At 43.9% G+C, this 25,192-nt stretch overlaps 1 protein-coding gene across 6 annotated transcripts in view; it reads right to left on the reverse strand.

The window, feature by feature from the left end:
- LOC311105203 (transcription factor COE3) overlaps positions 1 to 25,192 on the reverse strand; it is a gene marked incomplete at both ends in the record, with an annotated part of 72,323 nt that overhangs the window by 10,659 nt on the left and 36,472 nt on the right. For 2 of the 6 annotated variants that reach the window (XM_084147262.1, XM_084147260.1), the window contains 4 exons: positions 15,217 to 15,343; positions 15,544 to 15,674; positions 20,007 to 20,148; positions 23,618 to 23,699. In XM_084147262.1, the coding sequence (XP_084003388.1) occupies positions 15,217 to 15,343; positions 15,544 to 15,674; positions 20,007 to 20,148; positions 23,618 to 23,699 (482 nt within the window). Of the gene's footprint in view, positions 1 to 15,216; positions 15,344 to 15,543; positions 15,678 to 20,006; positions 20,149 to 23,617; positions 23,700 to 25,192 lie in introns of all 6 variants that reach the window. The other 4 variants (XM_084147261.1, XM_084147259.1, XM_084147264.1 and 1 more) reach the window with 3 other exon arrangements.

The raw sequence follows: 25,192 nt of genomic DNA on the forward strand, positions 1-25,192 counted from the left end.
GGGATGTGGGAAAAGTCTAAATTCTGCTTTTCTGTCAACAGTATACAGCTCTCTCATCCTCAGAGGCTAGGAGAGTATTGGGGAAACCGATCGTAGTATTAGTAAGATGGAGGTAGAGCTGGTGGGGCAAGGAAATGTAGGTCTCCAGGCTAATTTAGCTGAATTACGTATGGACCTGGGCCGTTTTTTCCAGGTTAAAGCTAAGGGAGCACTTGTAAGAGCTAGGTTATCCATGCTCAAGGAGATGGATGCTCCCAGCTCCTTCTTCTTTGGTTTGGAAAGACAGAGCGGTGCAGCCAAGGGAATGCATTGTCTACGGCTTTCGGATGGGCGGGTGACCTCTGTGGTGGGGGAGATGCGGGAGCGGACTGTGGAGTTCTATACTGAGTTGTTTTGGGCAGAACTGTGTGATCCTATTTGTGCTCAGGTTTTGTTTGCAGAACTCCCTAAGCTCTCTCTGGCACAGAGGGATGAAAAGGACATTCCCCTGTTGTCCCATGAACTGGCAGAGGCCATAACCCAAATGTCCCCCGGCCGTGCACCGAGGGTCGATGGACACCCAGTGGAGTTTAATAAAAAACTCTGGGGAATAATTGGACTGGACTTCTTTTGCGTGTTGTGTGAGTGCGTCGGGGTAGGAGAGTTGCCGATTAGCTGCCGTCGGGCGGTGCTGACTCTCCTGCCCAAAAAAGGGAACTTATGTGAACTTAAGAACTGGAGGCCTATGGCATTGCTCTGTGTGGACTACAAGATATTTGCCAAGGTCCTCGCTAACAGACTGAAGTCCCATCTGGACTATATAGTTCACAAGGACCAGACATATTGAGTACCAGGATGCTCAATCACGGACAACATGTTCTTAATAAGGGACATGTTGGACTTGACGTGAGGTTCTAATGTGAACTTTGGACTGATCTCTTTAGATCAAGAGATGTCTGTGTTTGGGTTTGGGGAAAGGTTTTTGGCCTGTGTGAAGATGTTGTATGCTGGGGCGTCATGTATGGTCAAGGTGGGAGGGGGGCTCAGTAGGCCAGTTAGGGTGAGGCGGGGCATTAGACAAGGATGCCCTCTATCAGGGCAGTTATATACACTAGCCATTGAGCCTTTTTTGGGCCTGCTACGCAGGAGACTGCAGGGAGTGTGCTGGACAGGCATGGGTGTGTTGACAGGCATAGCAGTGTCAGCGTATGCAGATTACGTTTCTGTGATGGTCAGGGATGGTCAGGATATGCAGGCACTAGAGACTAGTCTGAAGGTGTACGAGGGAGCTTCGTCAGCTAAGGTAAACTGGGGCAAGAGCAAAGCTCTGTTATGTGGAGCATAGGGCCCCTCCTCTGTTTCCAGGGAGTTTGCAGTGGGGTTGTGAAGGGCTTAACATTTTGGGGGTGTACCTGGGCTCAGAAAGGTGGGTCAGGAAGAACTGGGAGGGGCTGTCACAGGCAGTGGTGTCGAGACTAGTCAGGTGGAGGGTGGATTCTGTCCCAAGTGTCATATAGAGGGAGGGTGCTGATAATCAACAACCTGGTGGCATCTTCCCTGTGGCATAAACTGTCTGTCCTCAACAGTGCTCGCAGACCTGCAACGCAAGCTGGTGGATTTTTTCTGGTTGGGCCATCACTGGCTGAAGGCGGAAGTGTTGTATATGTCCGTAAATGAAGGAGGACAGGGCCTGGTGAAACTGGAGAGCAGAGTGGCTGCATTCTAGAGACTGCTGTACCATCCTGATGTCGGATGGAGGGAACCAGCATGCGCGCTGCTGAGGAGAGCTGGCGGATTAGGGTTGGACCGGCAGCTATTCCTCATGAAGCTGGAGGGGCTGAGTATAGCAGGTCTCTCTGATTTTTACTCTGCGGTGCTGAGGGCCTCGCATCTACTAAGGCCCACACGAGAAGGAGGTGTGGAGCCTGGGCTGTGGGTGTGGGAGGAGCCTATCTTCCACAACCCAGCCATCCTTTTGAGATCAGTTCAGTTGGCCACCCTGCAGAGGCGACTGATGGCAGCGGGATTACTAAGGCTGGGTGACCTGCGACTGCTGGGGGAGGAGGGGTGGAAAACCCCAGAAGTCCTAGCACAACAAACAGGACTAACATCTCTTAGGCTGCTGGAGAGATTCCTGGGGGAAGTTCAGGAGGCACTGTCTGAGCCGGTAAGGGGGGTGTTTGAGCGGCTAAAGGGGGAGGGGCCACCAATGTTTCCGCCACTGCAGGTGACGGCAGAGGCTGGGGACTGGCAAGGGGGTCTGGAGGACTTGTTCGATTTTAACACTCCGAGCCTGGGGGAGTTTGAAGGGGTGGGAGGTAAAGCCCTATACAACCTCTGTATTAAGGTAAGGAACATTAGGAGCCTAACAGGAGTGAAGGCACATCAGTGGCAGGGGGTATGTGGGGTGGAAAGTATGGTGGGTTTTAGATGGAGGGGACTCTACAAACTCCCAGTGCCAAAGAGGTCAGGGGACCTCCAGTGGAGGGTTCTACATGAAGACCTGGCCACTAACAGCTGGTTGACACGGGTTGTACCGGGAGTCGGACAGGGGTGTCCTTTCTGTGCCATGAGTGAAACTGTGATTTATGTGTTTTCTGTGTGCACCAGGTTAAAGCCTTTAATGTCTCTGTTGGAATGTCTGTGTGAGAGGTTGGGGGTGGAGTTTACTGTTGGGGTGTTTATAATGGGGTACAGGTATTCAAATAAGGAAAAGGCCAAATGTGTGGTGTTGTATTTTCTGTTTGCTCAGGCAAAGTTGGCTATTTGGTTAACAAGGAGGAACAGGGTCAAAGGTGGGGGAATAACAGACCCTTTACTATTATTTAATGGGATGGTCTTTGCGCGCCTTAGGGTAGAATTTGAGTTCTATAAAATGATAAAAAGTGTGGAGATGTTTCAAGAGATATGGTGTGTTGGGGGGGCTGTCTGTATAGCTGGGGAAGATGGTCTGAATATACGGTTGTAGAAGTGGTGAGGTTTGGGTTATTGTGATGTGTGGTGTTGTTTTTGTATCGTGGGGCAGGGGGCAAGGTGAGTATTCAGTACAGGGGATATTGGTATTTTTTTATATATATTTTTAAGGGTGGGAGGTGAGGTTTTAATAAAATGAGAATGTGTCATCAAAGAAAGACAAAAAGTCAAAAGTCTCTCTCTCGCTCTCTCTCTCTCTCCCTCTCTCTGTATGTGGATATCTCTGTCTTTCAGTGAGTTTATGTCTGCCTGCCTGCCTGCCTGCCTGCCTGCCTGCCTGCCTGCCTGCCTGCCTGCCTGCCTGCCTGCCTGCCTGCCTGCCTGCCTGTGAGTGGATAGGTCTGTCTGTCTGTCTGTCTGTCTGTCTGTCTATCGATCTGACTCTTTCACCAATTTACCCATTGCAGCTGTTTCACCAACATTTTTGTCTTGAATGCGATGTACTGACTTATACGCCAATAACCCCAATATCCTGTCTGTGGAGGTGGGAGAGAGAGGAAGGAGAGAGAGAAGGGAGAGGGGGAGGAGGGAGAGAAAGAGAGAGGGAGAGGGTGAAGGAGGGAGGGTGGAATGAGAGAAAGATAGTAGGGAGCGAGTTGGGAGAAAGAGATAGAAGATACAGAGGGAGGGAGGGAGGGAGGGAGGGTGTCAAGTCTATGATGCCTTTCTCTATGCGTCCATATTGTGATGCTAATCTTCCCCCATTGAATGCACTTTATTCACTTGGGCATCACCCCTGTGACACTCATTTTTTCCCATTGACTACAATGTATCAAGAAAAACGTCAACCCTGTGACACTCATCCTTTCGCATTGACTACAATTTATTGACATAAGATTCAATTGGTTGATGCTTATATTTTCCCATTGACTGCTATGTATTTACATAAACATCAACCCTGTGACACTCAGCTTTTCCCATTGACTGCAATGTATTGACATAAATGTCAACCCTGTGACACATCATTTGAAAATGACTGCAATGTACTGAGAAATATGTCAACCCTGTGACACTCAGCCTTTCCCATTGACTGCAATGTTTTGAGAAAAATGTCAACCCTGTGACACACATCATTTTGCATTGACTGCAATGTACTGAGAAAAATGTAAACACTTTGACACTAATATTTTCCCATTCACTACAATGTATTGAGAAAAATGTCAACCCTGAGACACTCATATTTTCCCATTGACTGCAATGTATTGAGAAAAACGTCAGCTACAGTGACATTTAACTTTTTTGCAAAAACATGCCAGGAGGACGTTTTCAGGCTGATCCGCATAAAGTGAACTCCCAACAATCAAACGCACCACATGACGCACAACATACACTCCTGGAAATCTGATTTGACATCTCATTATGCATCCCGGAACACCAAAGGTCGGCTTCAGAACATGAGGGAACGCCATTTTCTCTGTGAGGGAACGCCATGACAAGGCTCTGGCTGGGATTTTGCCCTCTTTCTTTTGTTATTTCCTTCCCCCTTCTATATGTACACACCGCAAGACGCGTGTGTGTGTGTGTGTGTGTTGTAGCCCTGCCAGACCCCGCTGCTCAGTGTGATGTAAATTGTGTATGTGTAAAAAGCACTCCATAATCAGGCCATCCATCATCACAGGCTGTCAGTAGGCTCTCTCAGGGTGATACATCACGCTCTGCTGTCCTCTGCTTCAGCTGGGGCCTACACTCCAAACTACACACTACACAAACACACACACACACACACAATACACAACACACTACACACAATACCGCTGCAGGGCATGCTGGGAATAGATACAGTAGCTACACCACAAGACCTGGGTAATAAAGCAGCAGTATGTGATGTGCATTTTGGAAGTATTTACATTTACAATTATCCTGAAGTAATACAGCCTGAAAGAGTGAGAAAAACAGAATGCACTGTACACGTTTTTGAACATTTTGATATGTCAGACACTTTTAAACATAATTGATTTGGAATTCTCTATCATTTCTGTTTGAAAACACTCAATTACTTCAACTACTAAGGTGTTTGTGAGGGGGAAAGGGGACCTAGAAAGTGAGCATCAAATACCATAGTAAACAAGATGTCTCTTTCTCTCCTGCTCTTTAAGAAGAGGATTAAAGCATGTCTCAAGGTTCTGTGATTGGGGTGCAACTCTGGGCCATGAGAAGTGCATGTCGACATTTTGCCATCTCATCTATCATGGAGATTATCTTTTTTAACAACCCTGCGTAATGAAATTGGTGACACAGACCCCCATCTGCTATCGATTTCATGCAAATGACGTTGACAGCTGATGGAGACTTGCGTTAGTGCTAAATGGTGCTGTCAGTTGATGAGTTGACAGTTCTGTAGTTGGACCGTGTACACACAGAGACAGACACAGACACTGTCAATAATCCTATAAGGGCTGATGATGACATACACTGAGTGTACAAAACATTAAGAACGCCTGCTCTTTCTATAACATAGATTGACCAGGTGAATCCAGGTGAAAGCTATGATCCCTTATTGATGTCACTTGTTAAATCCACTTCAATCAGTGTAGATGAAGGAGGCAGGTTAAAGAAGGATTTTTAAGCCTTGAGACAATTGAGACATGGATTGTGTATGTGTGCCATTCAAAGTGTGAATGGGCAAGACAAAACATTTAAGTGACTTTGAACGGGGAATGGAGTAGGTGCCAGGAACATCGGTTTGTGTCAAGAACTGCAACGCTGCTGGGTTTTTGATGCTCAACAGTTTCCTGTGTGTATAAGAAAAAATCCACCACCCAAAGGACATCCAGCCAACTTGACACAAATGTGGGAAGCATTGGAGTCAACATGGGCCAGCATCCCTGTGGAACGCTTTCGACACCTTGTAGAGTCCATGCCCAATCAAACTTGAGGACAGTGTTACTATACACCACTCATACACTTGCCACTATACTCCCTCAAACACCTCCCAACTTTATATCCTACCTTCACTTCCTCATCTCTTCCCACCACCTTGTTCTTAACCTTTAATATTGTAGCTCTCAACTCTACGATGCCCTTGGACTGTCAGCATAAATGCCAACATGAGCTTCATCTCCATATTTTACCAGCGCAGTGCACTGTTGTGAGAGGTAGCTAAGGAGAAGAGAAGGGCGGGGGTAGTGAAGGGAGGGGAGCTGGCCCCCCTGTGAGGGTTCTCAGCCACAGTGAGGAAACATGAAACCCTCCACACACATCCCATAAATCCTGCTCTGGGTGGGGAGTCTGGCTGGGAAGGGAGGAGGCGCTGGCACGTTCCAGTCACGCCCGCTTCCCGGCCTGCGGCCAATCAATACCACTTTCCTGTTTTAGAGGCGGGTAATTATGAGGTGGAGAGATTGTCTGACCTCTGACCCCTGCTGCATTACTCGGCTGATATGAAGATAAATTGCCTGATTTTGGGTAAACATATGCTGCAATTCAAACTGTCAGCACTGGTTTGCTCAGGGATAATTTGTATTGATCTCCTGGCTTCTTACCCATTTTGCTTACTGACCTCACAGATAATTAGAGAGAAAGAGACACAGCGAGGTAAGGCAGGGGCTGCATTTGAATATTTCGCCAGGAATAAAGAGAGAGAATAAAGAAAGAGAGAGGAGAAAGAGTGAATGATAGACTAATAACATGTTCTCTTCTAAACTAGTAGAAGTTCAGCTTAAAACACTTGTTTAGCTCAATTACTTAAACATAAAATTTTTCTCCTCACATATGTGAAGTTATAATTGTTTATAATGAAATGTTTATCATGTAAACCACATAATGAAACAAAGTAATGCTAATCATTTTTCATTTGACAGCTGAAGGAGCAAAATTACTGTCACTTTAGCTTTGAGCATGATAAAAAAAAAAATTCATTCTTTGGAATCAAACTGTTTGGAAACTTTATTAGTATTTCAGTAATTTAATATGATTGCATTTGTATACTTCACCAGGAATAAAGAGTGAGAAAAGAAGAGTGAATGATAACATAGACTAATAACATTCTCTCCTCTCTTCTTCTGAACAAGTGATTCAGCTTGACTCACTTGACTTGTTTAGTTCAAATACTCTAACTTAATATTTTCCTCATCACTTATGAGAAGCTATAATTGTTTATAATTTATAATAAAATGTTTATAATTTAACAACCTGAATAAAATAATGTCAATCATTTCATCGTTTTATTTGATAAATAATTGACAGCTGAAGGAGCAACATTACTGTCACTTTTGAATAGGATGCACATTATTTAAAAAAAATCCCAGCAGAGTAAATTCTTTGGATGCTAGCTGAGTGGAAACTTTATGAATATTTCAGTAATTTCCTCACTCTATTGAGTGAACGGTCATGTTTCAGAATAAAAAAAATGGAATGCATGACTTGGTGTGCAGCTGTGGCCATATCAATTCTAATTTCAAGCACCACACACACACACAATCTACGGCAGGATTTCAATGGAATTCCTCTCCCTGGGATGTGCACATCCGTTCATGCTCCTAACACATTCACTCCAGAAGGCTCCAAGCCCAATGTCTTTGCTTAAAATGCAGAGTGGACAGCCGAACAGGCGTCTGAGCATGGTCTACTACTCCTTCTCCATGTACTCTAGAAATATGACATGAGTAACCGCTCTAGAGGAACAATGTAACATGGCCGTCATTGGCAGATGAAAATGCTTACATGACAATACGCCTGCATGCTCTCAGTATGTGGCAGTGTACTGAAGTCATGTACTGTATTTGCCTGCAGTAACAGGCAGTAACAGGGGGAAATATTTGAGCAAAGCAGTACATTTAAGGGAAATGGTTCCTTCTTAAGTCTGAGGGCTTGAATGGAAGCGTGCACAGAATGCTAGCATTCCTGCCAGCCATTATTGGTTATTACGATAACTCTATCTTTCCAGGAGATAAAAACTAGCCTTGTTGCCATTTGCCAGCTATTACTTTCGCTAATTATACTTAACTGCTTGGAGCTTATCTCCACTCCTCCTACACCATTGAGCATTTTTTTCTTTCCCCTAACACAAATTATTCTGAGGTGGAGAGGGAGTTGGAAGGGGAGCAGATAAACAGAACGGAGTGAAGTTCATTCAAGTGTTAGTGATTTTGGAACTTGTAAGAGTGTCCAACTCAAGCCTCATGGGCACCTGAGATCATCTTAAAAATGCAGCACAGATATGGGTCACACATAGTATCATTATCACCACAGGAAATGACATCCTCTCACTGACGTCAATAGCATCAAACAGGGAGGAAAAAGGCCAATATCACTCAGGGGTTATTGAAGGTAAATGGATTCACTTAAACAGGTGATACAAGATGCAGGGATAACATGAACAGACTCTGGGAGACATATAGAGGTCATGATGTTCAGCAATATAGATGTGTGGAGACAGATCTAAAAGAAGCATGCAGGCAGAACCCACCTTCAAACTAAACCAACCAATATTAACTCACGGCAAACCAACACAAACCAAACCAGTGCATTTACCACTGACCATATTCTCTCCATCCAATCCAAGCTATCACTGAGTGATTCCATCTCCAGAAGTGTTAGGTTGATCTGAAAATTACAATTTCAAAGATCTGCAGTTAAGCTGAATCAATAGAGAGAAATCAATGTTCATTGAAATATCATGAACATTGAGTCGATACAGACAACAGGAAAAAAACAAGCTACAATTCCACCAGATATTGCTTCTGCAATAGATAAAATGTAATTAACACAGGTTAAATGGGAGTGATGTACTGTATCAGTTCACAATTCTCATACTTTCAAAATTCCCTTTATCTCTGTATTGGAAATGGGTGAAAACACTTCTTCTCTTCCCTTCAATGACATCTAAAGTGAGTGTCCCCCTCCTCTAAGGACATAGAGGGGGACTTTCACACATTACCGTCCAACAGAAATCAAATGGCCTCCCTTCACAGCTGATTGCAGGCGCAAATTCATATTGTAAAATGAAGATCAATACATGGACGGGGCCCAATCGATGACGGCTAAATTACGTCCGCGTTTTCTCCCTCATTCAAGATGAGTTGTGTTTTCCTCTCAAAGTCAATACCATGCAGCCTCTCTCATTCATTTCTCAATAAACTTGCCGATGAATTTCAATCACAAGCGGTGGAGGTAGGGCTGGGGGGAGAAGGGGGATGGGGAATAGGGGGATGGGAGTTCTTTTAAAGCCTGTTGGGTGTGGAACATAGATCCTCATCTATCAAGAGCCTCCTTCCTTCCCATCTATCTTTTTTGCTGCACAGGACTAATATTGTGCCTTAGTGGGGACTATCCATATGGCGTACCATTACCAAACACACAGTAGAACATCAAGTGGTGCCAATTAAATCCAAATAAATGAATAGTCCTTTCATCCTTATAGAGAAACACCCCTGTACCGATACTATGCAATGGCAAAAAAGCTGCCACTTATTTCAATCAATTTTCCATAGCTGGATTTCCCAGGTCTCTTAATTATTCCACTATGTGAAATATATAATGTCACGGTGCACTCCTCAAAATCTACCTGACAAACTGCTTGACAGTGGGGAGTGGTAGACTGTGTGCCACGTCAACTCTCTAATTGGACGAAAGGACCTTCCTCCTCAATCCTTGACGCTATCTGCACACGCTTACAAAGGCTTTCTGCCTGAGCCTGTCTAACTAGGTGACAAGTGTCTCATTCACTCCGGAGGAGCTAGAGCTAAATACCAGGCATGTAATGAGAAAGACAGACTGGGGGACAGGCACTGGGACATGAGCTATACATCGCCATTCATACAACATTTATATTACAGTACACTACGCCCTTACACTAAAAGAGATCCCATTGAAAGACCCTCTTAAACAGATCTGTTTACATACCTCTGTGAATGTCTTGATTACAGCGTATCTTACAGTGCGTCTAGGCCCCACCCCATCCCTGACTAGCTGCTACCAAACCCTGCCCTGCAGGGAAGGAAATCGTGAGGAAGCTCTGTATCTTATCTGCGCCAAATCCGGAACTTCAAAGAGTGTCTCGGCTGAAGGGCGGAGGGGAGCTGTAGGGTTAGGCCCGATACACAAACTGAACAGCACAAGGCCTGGACTGATGTGCTTTGATAAAGGAGTCCATTTGTACTGAACTGCATTTTCTTTGGTCAAGAGCCAACAATTTCTGCTTGCAGTGGGGCAAAGGGTTTCATTTGAGATTTGAAGATCTCTTTGTATCTCTGCCCAACTGAGTAAGGATAAAGTGGTCAGTCAAGGTACACATCAATATTCACAGCATTACATTTACAATGCATAACATCTTGATGATCATTACAGTAAATATTAACCCTCAACATAAATGTTCATAATTGTGAGTTTTGCAAGTGGTGTAGGATAGCATTAATACTTACAGAATATATACAGTATTAACACCTTCCATTTCCATCCCCTACCAGACTGACATTTCTTGGTCTCTAACAGTATTGAGTGAATCACCCATGACCCCTTTGTCCTTATGTTGATGAATAACTACCTTATACCCATTATGTCAGATTCCGGTGCAGTGGAGTTGATACTGTCACCTTGACAAGAAAACTTTGTGATTCATCAGCCTTCAATGATGTCTAGCCTCAACCCAAATCTGGCAAGAGACGCTCACTGTATGGGGCATCATCAGCAGCATCATCCAAAATCCTTCACCCAGACCCAGTGTGTTAAATAGCAGCCCTCTGTGAGGTCGGATAAATGGCTCTCGTTACAGTCAACCTTATAGGGAGGAAAAAAATAAAACACTTGCTAATAGCCCAGAAACCAAGCTGGTCACCAAAGGTCTGAAGATGAAGCACCCTGTCACTTTCCAGCTTGGGAAATTAGCAAATAATGTTCCCTTCCCCCTGACAAATGTATGACAGCTACTCTTTGCCAGTCATTCTCCCCTAACGTTATGATGCATGTCCCGGATCCCCACTAGAGGATACAGGCGAAGTGTACTGACCCTCAATTTACCCATGACAAATGGGGTCCCAGTAAATGTGCGATTTCTGGGGCGAGGTAGGGGTTCATTTGAACACAATCCCGGGAATAGGAATGTCACTGATTAGGATAAATAGTAGCTGAGTGTGTTAGCAGCAGTGCTAGCACTTCATATCACTAAGGGTCTCCATAGGGGTCCTGGGAGGGTAGCTGTCATAGAAATCAAGTCGAGATAGAAACTGATGCAATTAGAGTTTGAAAGTTACTGATACATTTTACTGATAGTTTACTCTTTTGCACTGGTGTCGTCTACTGTAACGTTGTGGTAAAAACTCAATCACATAGATTTACTAAATTGAAGTCACCTAGAGGGCCCTTTATAAAAGTCCTTTAAGAAAACACACAGATCCGTTATGCTGTGCTTAATAAAGTGTGAAGTATTGACTTAAGGACAACTGGACCTGTCTCCCTTTGATTTTCTACAACCTTGCTGACAGTTTGATCCTCCGGACACCCTGACCAATGGATAACCAATACATGGATCAGATACAGGACAAACCACCTCCATGAGACAATAATACACCATGTCCTTTCCCTAAAGTAAACAATGCTGTAAACATTGATACATTAAAGGCCCAGTGGAATCAAAAATTAGATTTTTCTGTGTTTTATATGTATTTCCACACTGAGGTTGGAATAATACTGTGAAATTGTGAAAATGATGATAATGCCCTTTTAGTGTAAGAGTTGTTTGAAAAGACCACCTGAAATTTCAGCCTGTATTGGTGGGATGGAGTTTTGGCCTGGCTGGTGACCTCACCAGGCAGTAAATTAGTTAATAGACCAATAAGAAAGAGAGTTCCAAACCTCTCTGCCAATAACAGCACATTTTCAGTTTTCCCCTCCCCACTCAGACCACTCCCAGACAGTCCAAGCAAAATTCTTGCTTGAGAAATTACTCTTTGCTAAGAAGCTATTTTTGTTTATTTTTGACAACTTTCATTGAAAACAATCACAGTAAGGTACTTAATTGTTCCCTAGAAATGATATGATATTGAGATAAAAACGGCTGCATGTGGATTATGAAGATGAAGCATCCTCTAAAGTTTTGTAGCATTTAGTGTCTCCATAGCTGGTGTTTCCATGATTGAACTCAATGCATACAGGATTATTGATGTACACTACGTGGTGCTCACATCCTCTGAGTGAATTGTTCGTTTTGGAGGTGGTCCAGAATACTAACCCAACAAGCCCCACCCTCTGCCGTTAGAATTGACTGCAGTCTACTCTAATGTTGACTCTTGGTAATTTGTGATAATTTCTTAAATTGAGCAAGTAAAATGTTCACAATTAGGGCCGGTCGGGCGAGAAGAGTACATGAAAAGGTCTAAAAGCGCTTCTCTCAATGGCATGCCGCAAAGTCACTCTTGAATCGCAGCTTTGATAATTTAACCTTTGATATGCACAAGTTGCCCGACCACCGAAATGACACGAGCACATTCTGTGCCCTTTAGATGAAGCAATTGTGTTACTACATGTCCTCTTTTTATTGCCTGTCCACGTTGTACTTAACTGTCCAAGAGGTAATGTCCTCCTATCAACTAGCAATTACTGTACATATGGAGTCCCTGTTACTACTGTCGTTAAGTGCCGGGAGCTCGCTAACAGTTTCATTCCCTCACATGTCGACCCTGGTACCATCAGGGTGATCCACTCTGGGAATAGCAGCAGTCTGAGGAGCTAGACTTGTCTTATTGGTGGCTCTCTCTTTTAATTCACCACACTAATCAATTGTACTGCCATTGCCTCCCAGGGTAATTGTATCGTTCTACTAACTGGAACAGAGCAGGAACCAGGGAAGGAAGAAGGAAGAAAATCAGCATAGATCCAGAAGGGGACATGTTCCCCCAGTAAAACCTGATGGTAATCATCCCAATCCGCTTAGCCCGTGTGACTAATTCTTAAGGGACCTGGCACTTTCACTAGGGTGCTATAGAAGCCATTAAAGTCTTAACTTATACACCTTCCCAGGCTTCACACTCAAACACACACATGTGCACACATACACTCACACACTCAGCACACTGCACTCTTGTTTCATTATCCTGGTGCCTTGTTGGCCTCTGCTCTGCTGGTAGGGAGGTTAAACACAGGAGTGCCAGACTACGTGGTTGGACGGGAAGGGAACGGATGGCTGCCTAGGGGGGGGGGGGGGGTTGATGAGAAACAGCTGCCCCGGTATGGAAGGGGTCTAGGGGGGAGTTAAGGGGTCCACCCCAACTCCCCCCCCCCCCCCCCTTCACCCCACCCCTCAACATTTTTTTGTGGTTCCGCTGTGTGCTCAAGGCAAGGTCTATGTTGGGGGGCTGAGGTAGGGTGTGAGGTGAGTGAGAGTGGTTTGACGTGTCCTTCTCATTCTAGCCATCAGTGTTAGACCAGACGGAGGCTTCCAGGTCAGACAGGCCGTGACCCCCATGACCTCCGCCTCCTCACCAATGATGACAGATAATACAACCACTTCCCTCTGTTAGCCAAGATAATCCGCCTTTACTTATGGTGTGATACTCTAACACAAGACACACACACACACGTGTGCACACACTCACACTCACAAATACCCTGAACTCTGCATGCTTAAATTCCTCTCTAGTTCAGTCACTGCTTTCATTCAAATGACAATATATCCTAAAAAAACAAAAATATGTGGACACCCCTTCAAATTAGTGGATTCGTCTATTTCGGCCACACCCATAGCTGACAGGTGTATAAAATCGAGCACACAGCCATGCAATCTCCATAGACAAACATTGGCAGTAGAATGGCCTTACTGAAGAGCTCAGTCACGTTCAACGTGGCACCGTCATAGGATGCCACCTTTCCAACAAGTCAGTTCGTCAAATTTCTGCCCTACTAGAGCTGCCCCAGGTCAACTGTAAGTGCTGTTATTGTGAAGTGGAAACATCTAGGAGCAACAATGGCTCAGCCGCGAAGTGGTAGGCCACACAAGCTCACAGAACGGGACTGCAGAGTGCAGAAGCGCATAGTGCGTAAAAATTGTCTGTCCTTGGTTGCAGCACTCACTACCGAGTTCCAAACTGCTTCTGGAAGCAACATCAGCACAAGAACTGTTCGTCGAGAGCTTCATGAAATGGGTGTCCAGCCGTACACAAGCCTAACATCACCATGCACAATGCCAAGCGTTGGCTGGAGTGGTGTAAAGCTCGCCGCCATTGGACTCTGGAGTAGTGGAAACGCGTTCTCTGGAGTGATGAATCACGCTTCACCATCTGGCAGATCGACGGTCGAATCTGGGTTTGGCGGATGCCAGGAGAATGCTACCTGCCCAAATGCATAGTGCCAACTGTACATTTTGGTGGACGAGGAATAATGATCTGGGGCTGTTTTTCATGGTTTGGGCTAGGCCCCTCAGTTTCAGAATGACAATGCCCCCGTGCACAAAGCGAGGTCCATACAGAAATGGTTTGTCGAGATCGGTGTGGAAGAACTTGACTGGCCTGCACAGAGCCCTGATCTCAACCCCATCGAACACTGTTAGGATGAATTGGAACGCCGACTGCAAGCCAGGCCTAATCGCCCAACATCAGTGCCTGACCTAACTAATGATCTTGTGGCTGAATGGAAGCAATCCCCGCAGCAATGTTCCAACATCTAGTGGAAAGCCTTCCCAAAAGAGTGGAGGCTGTTATAGCAGCAACTCCATAATAATGCCCATGATTTTGGAATGAGATGTTCGACGAGCAGGTGGAACATACTTTGGTCATGTAGTGTATATCAAAAATCTGCAAATTAGCAAATGCATATCTGACAAGTGAGTAGAGAAATACAATTGTCAGAGTGAATTATCCTGACAAATTGAATTTAACAAAGCTAGGCAGCACCGCCTTCTAATGGCAGTTCAGGGTGAGATCAAGTTGCACTCATAGAAGTCCTTCCACCAAACACCTTAAGCTAGCCATGCAGTTCTCACTTCTCACACATTGAACATTTCAGACCCAGAGAGCAGGGCCCTGGTTAGTCCATCATTACTGCCTTGACACTGGGGCCCTGTTAAAGTACTGTGAAAATGAATCCTTATTTCCAACCTAGCCACAGATAAAATAAAAAAAAAAGACTGAATAGGTAAAAGCTATGTATGTCTGGGAAACCTTGTTTTTTATCCAAATGTATTAGATCAGTGAATATTTCAAGGAAGCAAGGAAGTCACTATGCTTTTTCAAAGTATTTGAAGAGACTTTGAGTTCCATCCAGAGAGGATGGCTAGTCAGGGCACTAAACCCAGGGAGGAGCGATTGAAAAGGGGCATTAAGCAGCCTGACTCACCGGTGTAGACAAATCTCCCAGGAGCCCCTTTGCAGAACTGCTTAGACTTGTAGGACAGTGTGACCTCCACTACACCAGGGATGTGCCTGGGAGGGGTCTGGACACGGATGGCGTGGGGGGTGATGAGCTGGAAGACAGGGCACAGGAACCATTGAGTCTGACCATGGCTACTAAGGTCTCGTACAAACTAATGGACATCATTACTATATAGTTGTTATGGTACAGGCTTGAAACAGTTTGAAAAACACTTCAAACCTAGGCTGAAATTCAATAAAATCAATGGTGTGACAAAACATTTTTGCATCGTCATCAGACAACATATTGTACCTCACTCCAGACAAGCATGGTCCCGAACACGACCTGCAGGCCATCAAAGAAGTTGTCCCCAATGATGATGACAGTGGCCCCTCCTGTGGTCCATCCCTCACTGGGGCTGATGGCCTTGATGCATGGGGTGGCTGCTTAACACACAGAAAAAATAGCCTATTCAGTACCTACACTTCTATATAGCCTGATGTCTTTATCCCAATAGAAAGACATATCATGGAAATAAGCCTGGAGAGAGAAAAAATGATGGATTTGTCCTTTTAGGCACGAGAATAAAATAATTCATCAGCAGCTTGGAGTGATGTAGTTAAGCAGACCCTTCAAATGGTCCGCTTCACAAAGGCTAAGCGCTGGACTTGTGAGTGGAAATTATTTGATGTAGCACATTAGGTGTCAGGGCAAATGTAGCTATCAAAATGGATTAGGCGTAGCCCTACATGTACAGTAGAATTTCAAAGTTGAACACATCTCAAATGAGTCAAGAATAAGGCTGTTGAATGTAAATGACAAGCCAAAGCTGTGTTGTTGGTTTCATGTCATTCCATTGTCTTTGTTCCCTGCGTTCTGGCATGTTGTTCAGAATGCAGTTTCACATTTTACAACATTAATAAATTCATGAATTATTCAGGCTCAGTTTTTGCCTTTTGTGATCGATTCAATCCATTTCACATTGTTTCTTACAATGCTTTTCATCAGCCATGACTTTTGCTACATAGCTGTGCCATTCATCAGAATGCTGGGTGTTATTATAATCGAATTTGAGCGAGCTCATGCCAAACTCTCTCTGTCATTTGATACATTGCCTTAATATGATGTTCACCCTGACACTATGATTACAACAGGCATAGCATGACAGCTAACCATAAAACAGCAATATTAAATGTAGTCTTTTTACATCAATATTTTGTGAATACAATGCGAACTGCGCACATTCTTGTTCTTTTAACGTTTTGTACTATTTCAGTTATAGGTATTTTATATGAGCACATTGCTGTGCTACTATTATCACTCCAGTTCAGTAAATACAATAAATCACCATATGCATTTGCTGTAAGGATCACTACATACAAGACATCTCCCTTTGTTTGCTTTGCTGTTGGGGCTGTTCAGGTTATGTTTGCTTTCTTCCCATAAAGCGCACATGCACACACATGTACACACTGTGGGAAATCTGACTTTAACAATGCTGTTGACTTCATGCTAATCACCCCTTACAGAATTTCATCTCTGAGGTCTGGACGAGTGACATTTGCTTTCCTTAATTGCTAAGCAGAGCATCTGAAAGAAGATCATCTCTCTGTGGGATCGCCGCGTCCCCTCAAAGGAGCTGACCTTCATCAGTGCTGCCGATTACGGCAAATAATTCCCCCTTCAAAATTACTGTAAACAAATTGACTTTGGGGCCAGGAGAGAGAGAGAGAGAGAGAGAGCGAGAGAGAGAGAGAGAGAGAAAGAGAGAGGAGGGGTGATGGTGGTTCTTGGGGGGCAGCTGCAGCCAGAAACCTACACACATACACACACCACCTCGGAAATCCCAACGCCCCCCTCTGGTACACAGAAAGGACCCATAGAGAGGGAGCGACCGGGGCCCTAAGCCGTCCACCCTTCTGCCTGAAAATCTGCATATGTCTCAATGCACAGACAGAGAGGGGAGCATGTGCTGAATGGGAACCGTGGCCAAGTGGATTACACAGGCAGCGCAAGCGATCTGATGATAGACACGCACAATGCCCCGCAGCAGATGATCGACATTGCAGGGAGGGAATGAGGATGTCTGAAACAGGGCCTGTCTGTGCATCACTAAACTCTACTTTTAAAATTGTTTAAACCAATATTATTATTTAATTTTTTTACATCCCTAAGCGCAAATCCAACATCAATTTGGTTTCCTTTACTTGCTAATGGTGCAAGTTAGCACTGGAGTATAGAAAACTGATCCTAGATCTGAGCTTAGGGCCAACTTCCGTCTGAAGCTCTTGAAGGCCTACTGAGCCACTCAAACAGGTTCGATGTGTCCGTGGCTGTGGTGTCCTTTGTTCTGCCTGCTGAAATGTGTTGTAATTGTGCTGTGGGACGTCCAGATGGTCGGCTGATAGTGCAGCTGATGGGATTATACCTTTTACCTCTCCCTGGGCCATCTGTTACCCCTTTCTCTCTCCATTTCCCTCTCTCTCTCTCTCTCTCTCTCTCTCTCTCTCTCTCTCTCTCTCTCTCTCTCTCTCTCTCTCTCTCTCTCTCTTCTCTCTCTCTCTCTCTCTCTCTCTCTCTCTCTCTCTCTCTCTCCATCTCTCTCTCTATCTCTCTCTCTCTCTCTCTCTCCATCTCTCTCACTCTCTCTCCATCTCTCTCTCTCTCTCTCTCTCTCTCTCTCTCTCTCTCTCTCTCTCTCTCTCTCTCTCTCTCTCTCTCTCTCTCTCTCTCTTCCTCTGTCTCTCCCTCTCTCAGACGGAGCAGACTGGATTCACTTGTCTTTATTGCATAAACCCTAACAGCATTACAGCCACTTGGCATGCAAATGACTGGGGCGCTGCAGGCTGAGTCTTCCATATTCTCCAAGTCGCTACAGTGGAGGTCAAACCGAGCTAAGGAACGCATGGCATGAGTGTGTATGAGGGTGTGAGTGTGTAAGTGTGTGTGTATTCGTGAAGGATTTTCTGTATATTCATGTCTAAATGTGTATGCTTTTGTGACAGCTCAAACGTGCATGGTTCAGTTGTGTGTAAGTGACAGAAATTCCTGTTCAGCACCAATAGGGGGCAGCACTTGTTGAGCAGCCTGACACTGTCACCCCAGCATTGAGACAATGAACTGAGAGGATGCCTTGCTTTCGCAGACACACAGACAGAGAGTCAGTCAGCCACATACCTGAGGCTTCTCACCCAGTGAACTCCAGTGAAGAATGTGTTGCTAATTTAAAGCACACTCTGTCTGCCTGCCTGGTGTCAGAACTCTATGGACGACATGGATGGGATTACGTTTTATGACCAAGTATCCTGTTCTCATATGTCATGTCTATGAGTGTCTAGAGTGGGAGACGCAAACAAGCAACGTTTTGGCTAAAGAGCTATGGTACATTGGTAATATACACAAAGTGTTCGTTTTCTACACTCGACTACATTAGATTGGGATGGAAAATAGATTGCGATATATTGGAAAGCAACATTTAGTATATTATAGTTAAATGAAATGTTCTCCATAATTTAAAATGTTTTGGTGATTTAGGCCCTCAAAATCAGGACTGTTATGTATACTTTATGAATATGTATGTAGCTCACACAGATACTAAGCTAAATTGTGTTATTGAAGGAAGCTTGCTTTACAGGGCAAGCTTCCTGCTCTTGTGCTTAGAAGAATGAGGAGGGGAAGAAAGGGGTGGGCAGGGGAAATCTGTGTGGAACACACACACACACTGTCCTGTGGGATGAGGGAACATGGAGGAGAGGGCTCAACCTCTTTAATTGCTCTCCTCATTAAGACTAAGGTTGCTAGGCGATCCACACCTACCCTGTCATAAACGTGAGACATAGACACAAACAGAACATCACTGAGCATAATGACTTTGATGCTCGGGGCAGGACTTTAATTATTTGATTTTGTTCTCCAGTAGTGGAGTCATTAATAAAGACAAAAACAAATAGCTTTTAAACAAATTAGCTTTTCCCCCCACAAGATATATTAATTGTCTTTTTTTTTACCGTTGTTGTATTAAACGTTACATTTGCTTTTGGTGATAGGACCATTAATGTCTATTAAAGTGGAGAGAAGGCCGTTTCAGTCAGTGGTGTGTGTATATAAACTGTTTGCCTAGCCATAATTGCCCCTTGAAATCTGAAGATAAGCAATTTGCACAATTGGCCTGCTCTGTTTTTTCCATAATCTTTCAGCTGTTTATGCTCCCATCTGCGAGAGGAGGCCAGGAGGGGTCAGAAGGTTATGTTTAGTGCAGTTAAATTTTTGGATTTCCCATGGTTTGGTGGTCCTGCTTCTCTCTCTTTTGGCCATGCAGGCAATCAGTCTATCATATGGAATCAGTTGGAAGAAAAACAGTAAGTTCTGTTTTTCTCCAAGACCCTCCTTCCGCCCTCTCCTTCATCCCCTAATTTCTCCTCTCAGCTGAAACTGCAGCACCCAGCAACAGGGAATGTACCTCACTGTGAATTCTTTGCCAATTTCATCATGTTTCTAATAGGTAAAAAATGTTTATGTGCAGTTAACAATTGGTTAAGATTGGAAATAGAATATAATTTTATCATCATTAAAATGTCCATAATTACTAGCATTATTCGATTGATTAGTGCCCTATGCATGGTATTGTATACTATTTCCAATCCACTACAAATAGTATGCATGACGGAGGCAAATAGCGACTTACAACACAGAATGAGAAAATTTTTATGAACAAAAGGAAGATGGAAATGTAAAGAAAAAAGGAAAGCAAATAATATGATGTAAAATGTGCCTACCATTCTCCAGATAAGGAGGCGTACCTTCTGAAGGGTCGAGTCTGCGAGCCCTTCGCCCATGCTTGGAGTTGTTGTGGACAAACATGTTGTCTGAGACAGCCAAGACATGGCCGTCCACATTGACTGTCGTCGAGACGACAACCTGCAACAAGAGTGAAGGTAGACCGTGTCATTTAGCAATCTGTAGGAAGGGGACACAATCACATACAAAACATCAGCTTAACCACGCTTTATTGTTTTCAGATTTCAACAACAACATTTAGCTCTCTCTATAATCACTTGTTTTGACCCACTATGACAATTGTTGCCGTGATGTAATTGATTCACAAAACACATTGATCGACTCATCCATCTACAGTGCCTTCAGAAAGTATTCATACATCTTGACTTATTTCACATTTTGTTGTGTTACAGCCTGAATTTAAAATTGATTCAATTGGGGTGTTTTCTCACCCATCTACACACAATACCCCACAATAACAAAGTGAAAACATGTTTTTAGAAATGTTAGCAAATTTATTGAAAATGAAACACAGAAATATCTCATTTACATAAGTATTCACACCCCTGAGTCAATACATGTTAGAATCACCTTTGGCAGTAATTACAGCTGTGAGTCTTTCTGGGTACGTCTTTAAGAGCTTTGCACACCTGGATTGTACATTATTAAAAAAAATCTTCAAGCTCTGTCAAGTAGGTTGTTGATCATTGCTAGACAGCTATTTTCAAGGCTTGCCATATATTTTCAAGCCAATTTAAGTCAAAACTGTAACTAGGCCACTCAGGAACATTCAATGTTGTCTTGGTAAGCATCTCCAGTTTAGATTTGGCCTTGTGTTTTAGGTTATTGACCTGCTGAAAGGTGGATTTGTCTCCCAGTGTCTGTTGGAAAGCAGAATGAACCAGGTTTTCCTCTAGGACTTTGCCTGTACTTAGCTCTATTCCATTTATTTTTATCCCAAAAAAAACTCCTTAGTCCTTGCCGATGACAAGCATAACCATAACATGATGCAGCCACCACCATGCTTGAAAATATGAAGAGTGGTACTCAGTGATGTGTATTCTGTACAGGCTTCCGTCTTTTCACTGTCAATTAGGTTAGTATTGTGGAGTAACTACAATGTTTTTGATCCATCCTCAGTTTTCTCCTATCACACCCATTATACTGTTTTAAAGTCACCATTGGCCTCGGTGAAATCCCTGAGAAGTTTCCTTCCTCTACAGCAACTGAGTTAGGAAGGACGCCTGTATCTTTGTAGTGACTAGGCGTATTGATACAACATCCAAAGTGTAATTAGTAACTTCACCTTGCTCAAAGGAATATTCAATGTCTGCTTATTTTTTTACCCATCTACCAATAGGTGCCCTTCTTTGAGCGGCATTGGAAACCCTCCCTGGTCTTTGTGGTTGAATCTGTGTTTGAAATTCACTGCTCGACTGAGGGACCTTACAGCTAATTGTATGTGTGGGGTACAAAGATGAGGTAGTCATTCAAAAATCATGTTAAACACTATTCTTGCACACAGAGTGAGTCCATGCAACTTATTATGTGTCTTGTTAAGCACATTCTTACTCCTGAACCTATTTAGGCTTGCCATAAGAAAGGGGTTGAGTACTTATTGGCTCAAGGGATTTCACCTTTTGATTTTTAATTAATTTGTAAAAAATTCTAAAAACATCATTCCACTTTGACATTATGGGATATTGTGTGCAGGCCAGTGACACAAAATCTAAATTTAAACAATTTAAATATTCAGGCTGTCAGACAACAAAATGTGGAAAAAGTAAAGGGATGTGAATACTTTCTGAAGGCACTGTAGTTCCGTACAGTTGACAAACTGGATAAACTCATGAACAACTAAAACAACCCTCTTCTTGGTTTAACAAACATTTCACCTGGATCAAATTCCAAGTCACACTTAGGCGGAGATTCAATCTGATCGCGGGTTATAGGCAAAGTGGCTCTTAAAGGCAATGTTCCCACGTTCGTGGAGATCCCATTCACGGTAAACGCTAAATACTGTATATCGTCTCAATCGAAATTTGCCTTTAAAAGCCGCAGTGCCTTTAACCAGCGATCGGATTGAATCCCGGCCTCAACATATCATAGTGCTTGTTTTTATTGTTGTTTTTTCTCTCCACCACATCTCCAAACAGTGGACTAGGCCATGAATGGAGAAAGTGTTTCCGAGCTGGAAAGAGAGAGCCCCTCTCAGGTTCTGAGTGACCTCAGTGTAGCCGTGGAATTTGGGGGGTGCTTTTTTGGTTAGTTGGGGGTGTGGGGTTGGGAAGGAGGTAGGGGGGCTGAGTGGGGAGGTGAAAGAGCTCCATTCTTGCTCGCAGGTTCAGAGCTGGGCCAATCTGGGGATGATGGATGTGGCCCTCTCTGGCCTCCAGCTGGTTTGGGGGGGAAATAAGCAGAGTGGAAGGCATGCAGAATACACAAGCTTGGCTGGAGAAACACCTACAGTGAAGCATCTGGTAAAACTATCTGGGAAAATGGCATTCTGGCCATTGGAATGGAGACCGGAGAAGATAGCCAACAATATTGTAAGCCTTGGCCTACAATACCTCCCACCCCCAAATACTCTAACAATAATGTCAAATCATATTCATAGAATATAAGTCCTGCCAGTTGATTCCCTATAAATACGGTAAATCTTGATTTTTGAAAGATAAACAGATACAAATGGGGTAGAAGTTTTATACAACACTCACTCATTATTTAAAAGATAACTCAGTAGCTGTCATGGCTGGGGCAGTATGTTCCAGTCTCTTGTGAATCTACGAGTAATGCGATGGTAGAGTGAACACCTGAGCTGTCTGTGAAGGGATTGACTCTGTTAAGTCCAGTTACCCCCTCAGGGAAAAGGAGACGAGGGAGGTCTAGTGGTGACATCAAAAAGAGTCTGTCTGTTTCATGTCTGAGGGTTGCTGGAGGAGGCTAGGTTGGTATGTTTGTCATGGCCCATGATTGGCAGTGACTGATGGCCCCTGTAGTTTGTGGCAAGGCAGATAGGATACCACCATTTTATTCAGGCCTGACCTCCTACCTGGGGTATATGGGTCTGGGATAAGTGGATATGGAGATCACTAACTTCAATGGCACCTCTCCATATTTAATAGGACATGTATTTTAGCTTCTGTAGCCTCTTAGACCTCCAGATAGACGTCTCTTTGGTAATACTATAATATCATTGCTGGCTGCAGTGTTATGGAAAACACCTCTCAGATGGCTGCACAGTGAAGAATTGTGTGTGTGTGAGTGAGTGAGAGTGTGTGTGTGTGTGTGTGTGTGTGTGTGTGTGTGTGTGTGCGTGTGTGTGTGTGTGCGTGCGTGCGTGCGTACGTGTCCTACTGGGAAACCCTGAGTTAACACATGTGGTGGGATCGTCCTCCCTTCTGTGCTGTGGTTCAGAAAGCTGTCAGGACCACAACTGATATCACCCCTTAAATCCCATATCCTTATTTTTGTCAGATGGTGTTCTCCAATAAATATTCTTACATGTGTTCAGCAGCACACTGACACCCTCTGCATGGGTGTGTGCATTTAAACCTGAGTGAGTTTAAAACTGTGTGTGTGTGTGTAAATTTGTGTAACTTTCAGTTACCTGGAACCTGCGCATGTCTCTGGGATTCCCTGCATTCTTCAGACAGTTCTGATTGCACTTCAGGAAGAACTTCAGGAAGAATCTGAAAGAGAGCACAAAACAAAGATATAATTTGACTACATTGTACTACTATGGTTTACAAAATAGTCCAAAAACAATTGAAGCATAGAGCCATTCAAGAATTCATCTCTAATGGAATTCCATAAAATCAAAACAGGTCCATGCCACTCAACATGTCAACAACAAATCTGTTTCACCAACATCAAATGGATAGATGCTACTCAACTGTTTAAAATAATGCAGATATCTACTGTTGCTTCTAATATCCCTTAGCAGCAACCCTTTGTCATATTATCCTCTCACCTGAGTTCACAGCCTGCTCCCAGACCCATCTGTTACTAGCATACAGGAAGTCACTTGATATTCCACCCATCTATTTAATCCCAGAACACCCCTGTGCAATTAAAGTTGTGCTGTTCAATAGGGAGGCAAATGAGGCCCACCTGTGACCAGGTCTTGTTTGAAGAGCATCAGGGATAAAGGACCTAACAAGGTGAGAGCACGCCACAAAACGTATAGTCCTGTCAAGACAATTAGGCGGCCACTCCTGGGACCTTCGCTTCACGCCACACACACACACACGCACACAAACACTGGCGGATGGGTGAGGCAATTATGCCACAAATTACAACCTAGCTAATCGTCTCTGAAGAAATGTCATGTGAGCGTCAAATGAACGTCAAGTCACTGTGATTTTATTGAAACCGCCTCCTATCGTGAGCTCTCCTTTTAAACATAACCTTTCCGTGATCCAGTAGATAACATTACAAAGGAGACAGGTGGGGGAGACTTAACAGTCCCTGACTTGGTTTGCTGTCTCCTGCTACAAATGTCTTCCCTAATACCACTACAAGTGATGACAACAATATGTCCTAAACCTGACAGTGGAATCAATGGTTTTATCAGCAGAACATACTGCAACACACTTTAATTGACTTTCTTGTCATGTACAGTAAAAACATACTACAGAATCATTAGGATTCATGTTTTTTGGCTTCCTCCAAGTTTGATGTACACTCACCATCATTTATTGGTTTAATGCACAATTTCATGGTTTCCATTGAAAAGCTAAATTGGCACTGTTGCCACTTATTGCATTACCATGGATTGAATTGACGTTTCTTTACTCAACATAGAGGTTGTTGCCTAAGAAGGCCCTTTCTCAACACCTAGCCTCCTACTTCTAACTCCACAGTGGGATCTGGGCCAATGCAATAAATCAGTGCCTTGAAATGCCCCCTCTTACCCTGGCCACATTAACACATGCAGTGGTCATTTAGAAGAGTTCTCCAGTAAGACTCCAATACCCTTAGCACCACCGCCAGCCCCAAAGAGCATGAGAGGTGAGAAAATATTTTCACTCCTCATCCAAGGGGCTTTGGCTCTGCAATCAATAAAAAGTTTTAAGCCACGCCAAAATGCTGATTGCCTGTTGGTGTGCCGCGAGGCCATAAAAAACCTGACTTGTCATTAGTGCATTTCGCCTGATTGTGTTCAGTGTGTTTTTGGTTGCAG

The sequence above is a fragment of the Coregonus lavaretus genome, assembly GCF_964263955.1.
Source record: "Coregonus lavaretus genome assembly, chromosome: 1".
Taxonomy (NCBI): domain Eukaryota; kingdom Metazoa; phylum Chordata; class Actinopteri; order Salmoniformes; family Salmonidae; genus Coregonus; species Coregonus lavaretus.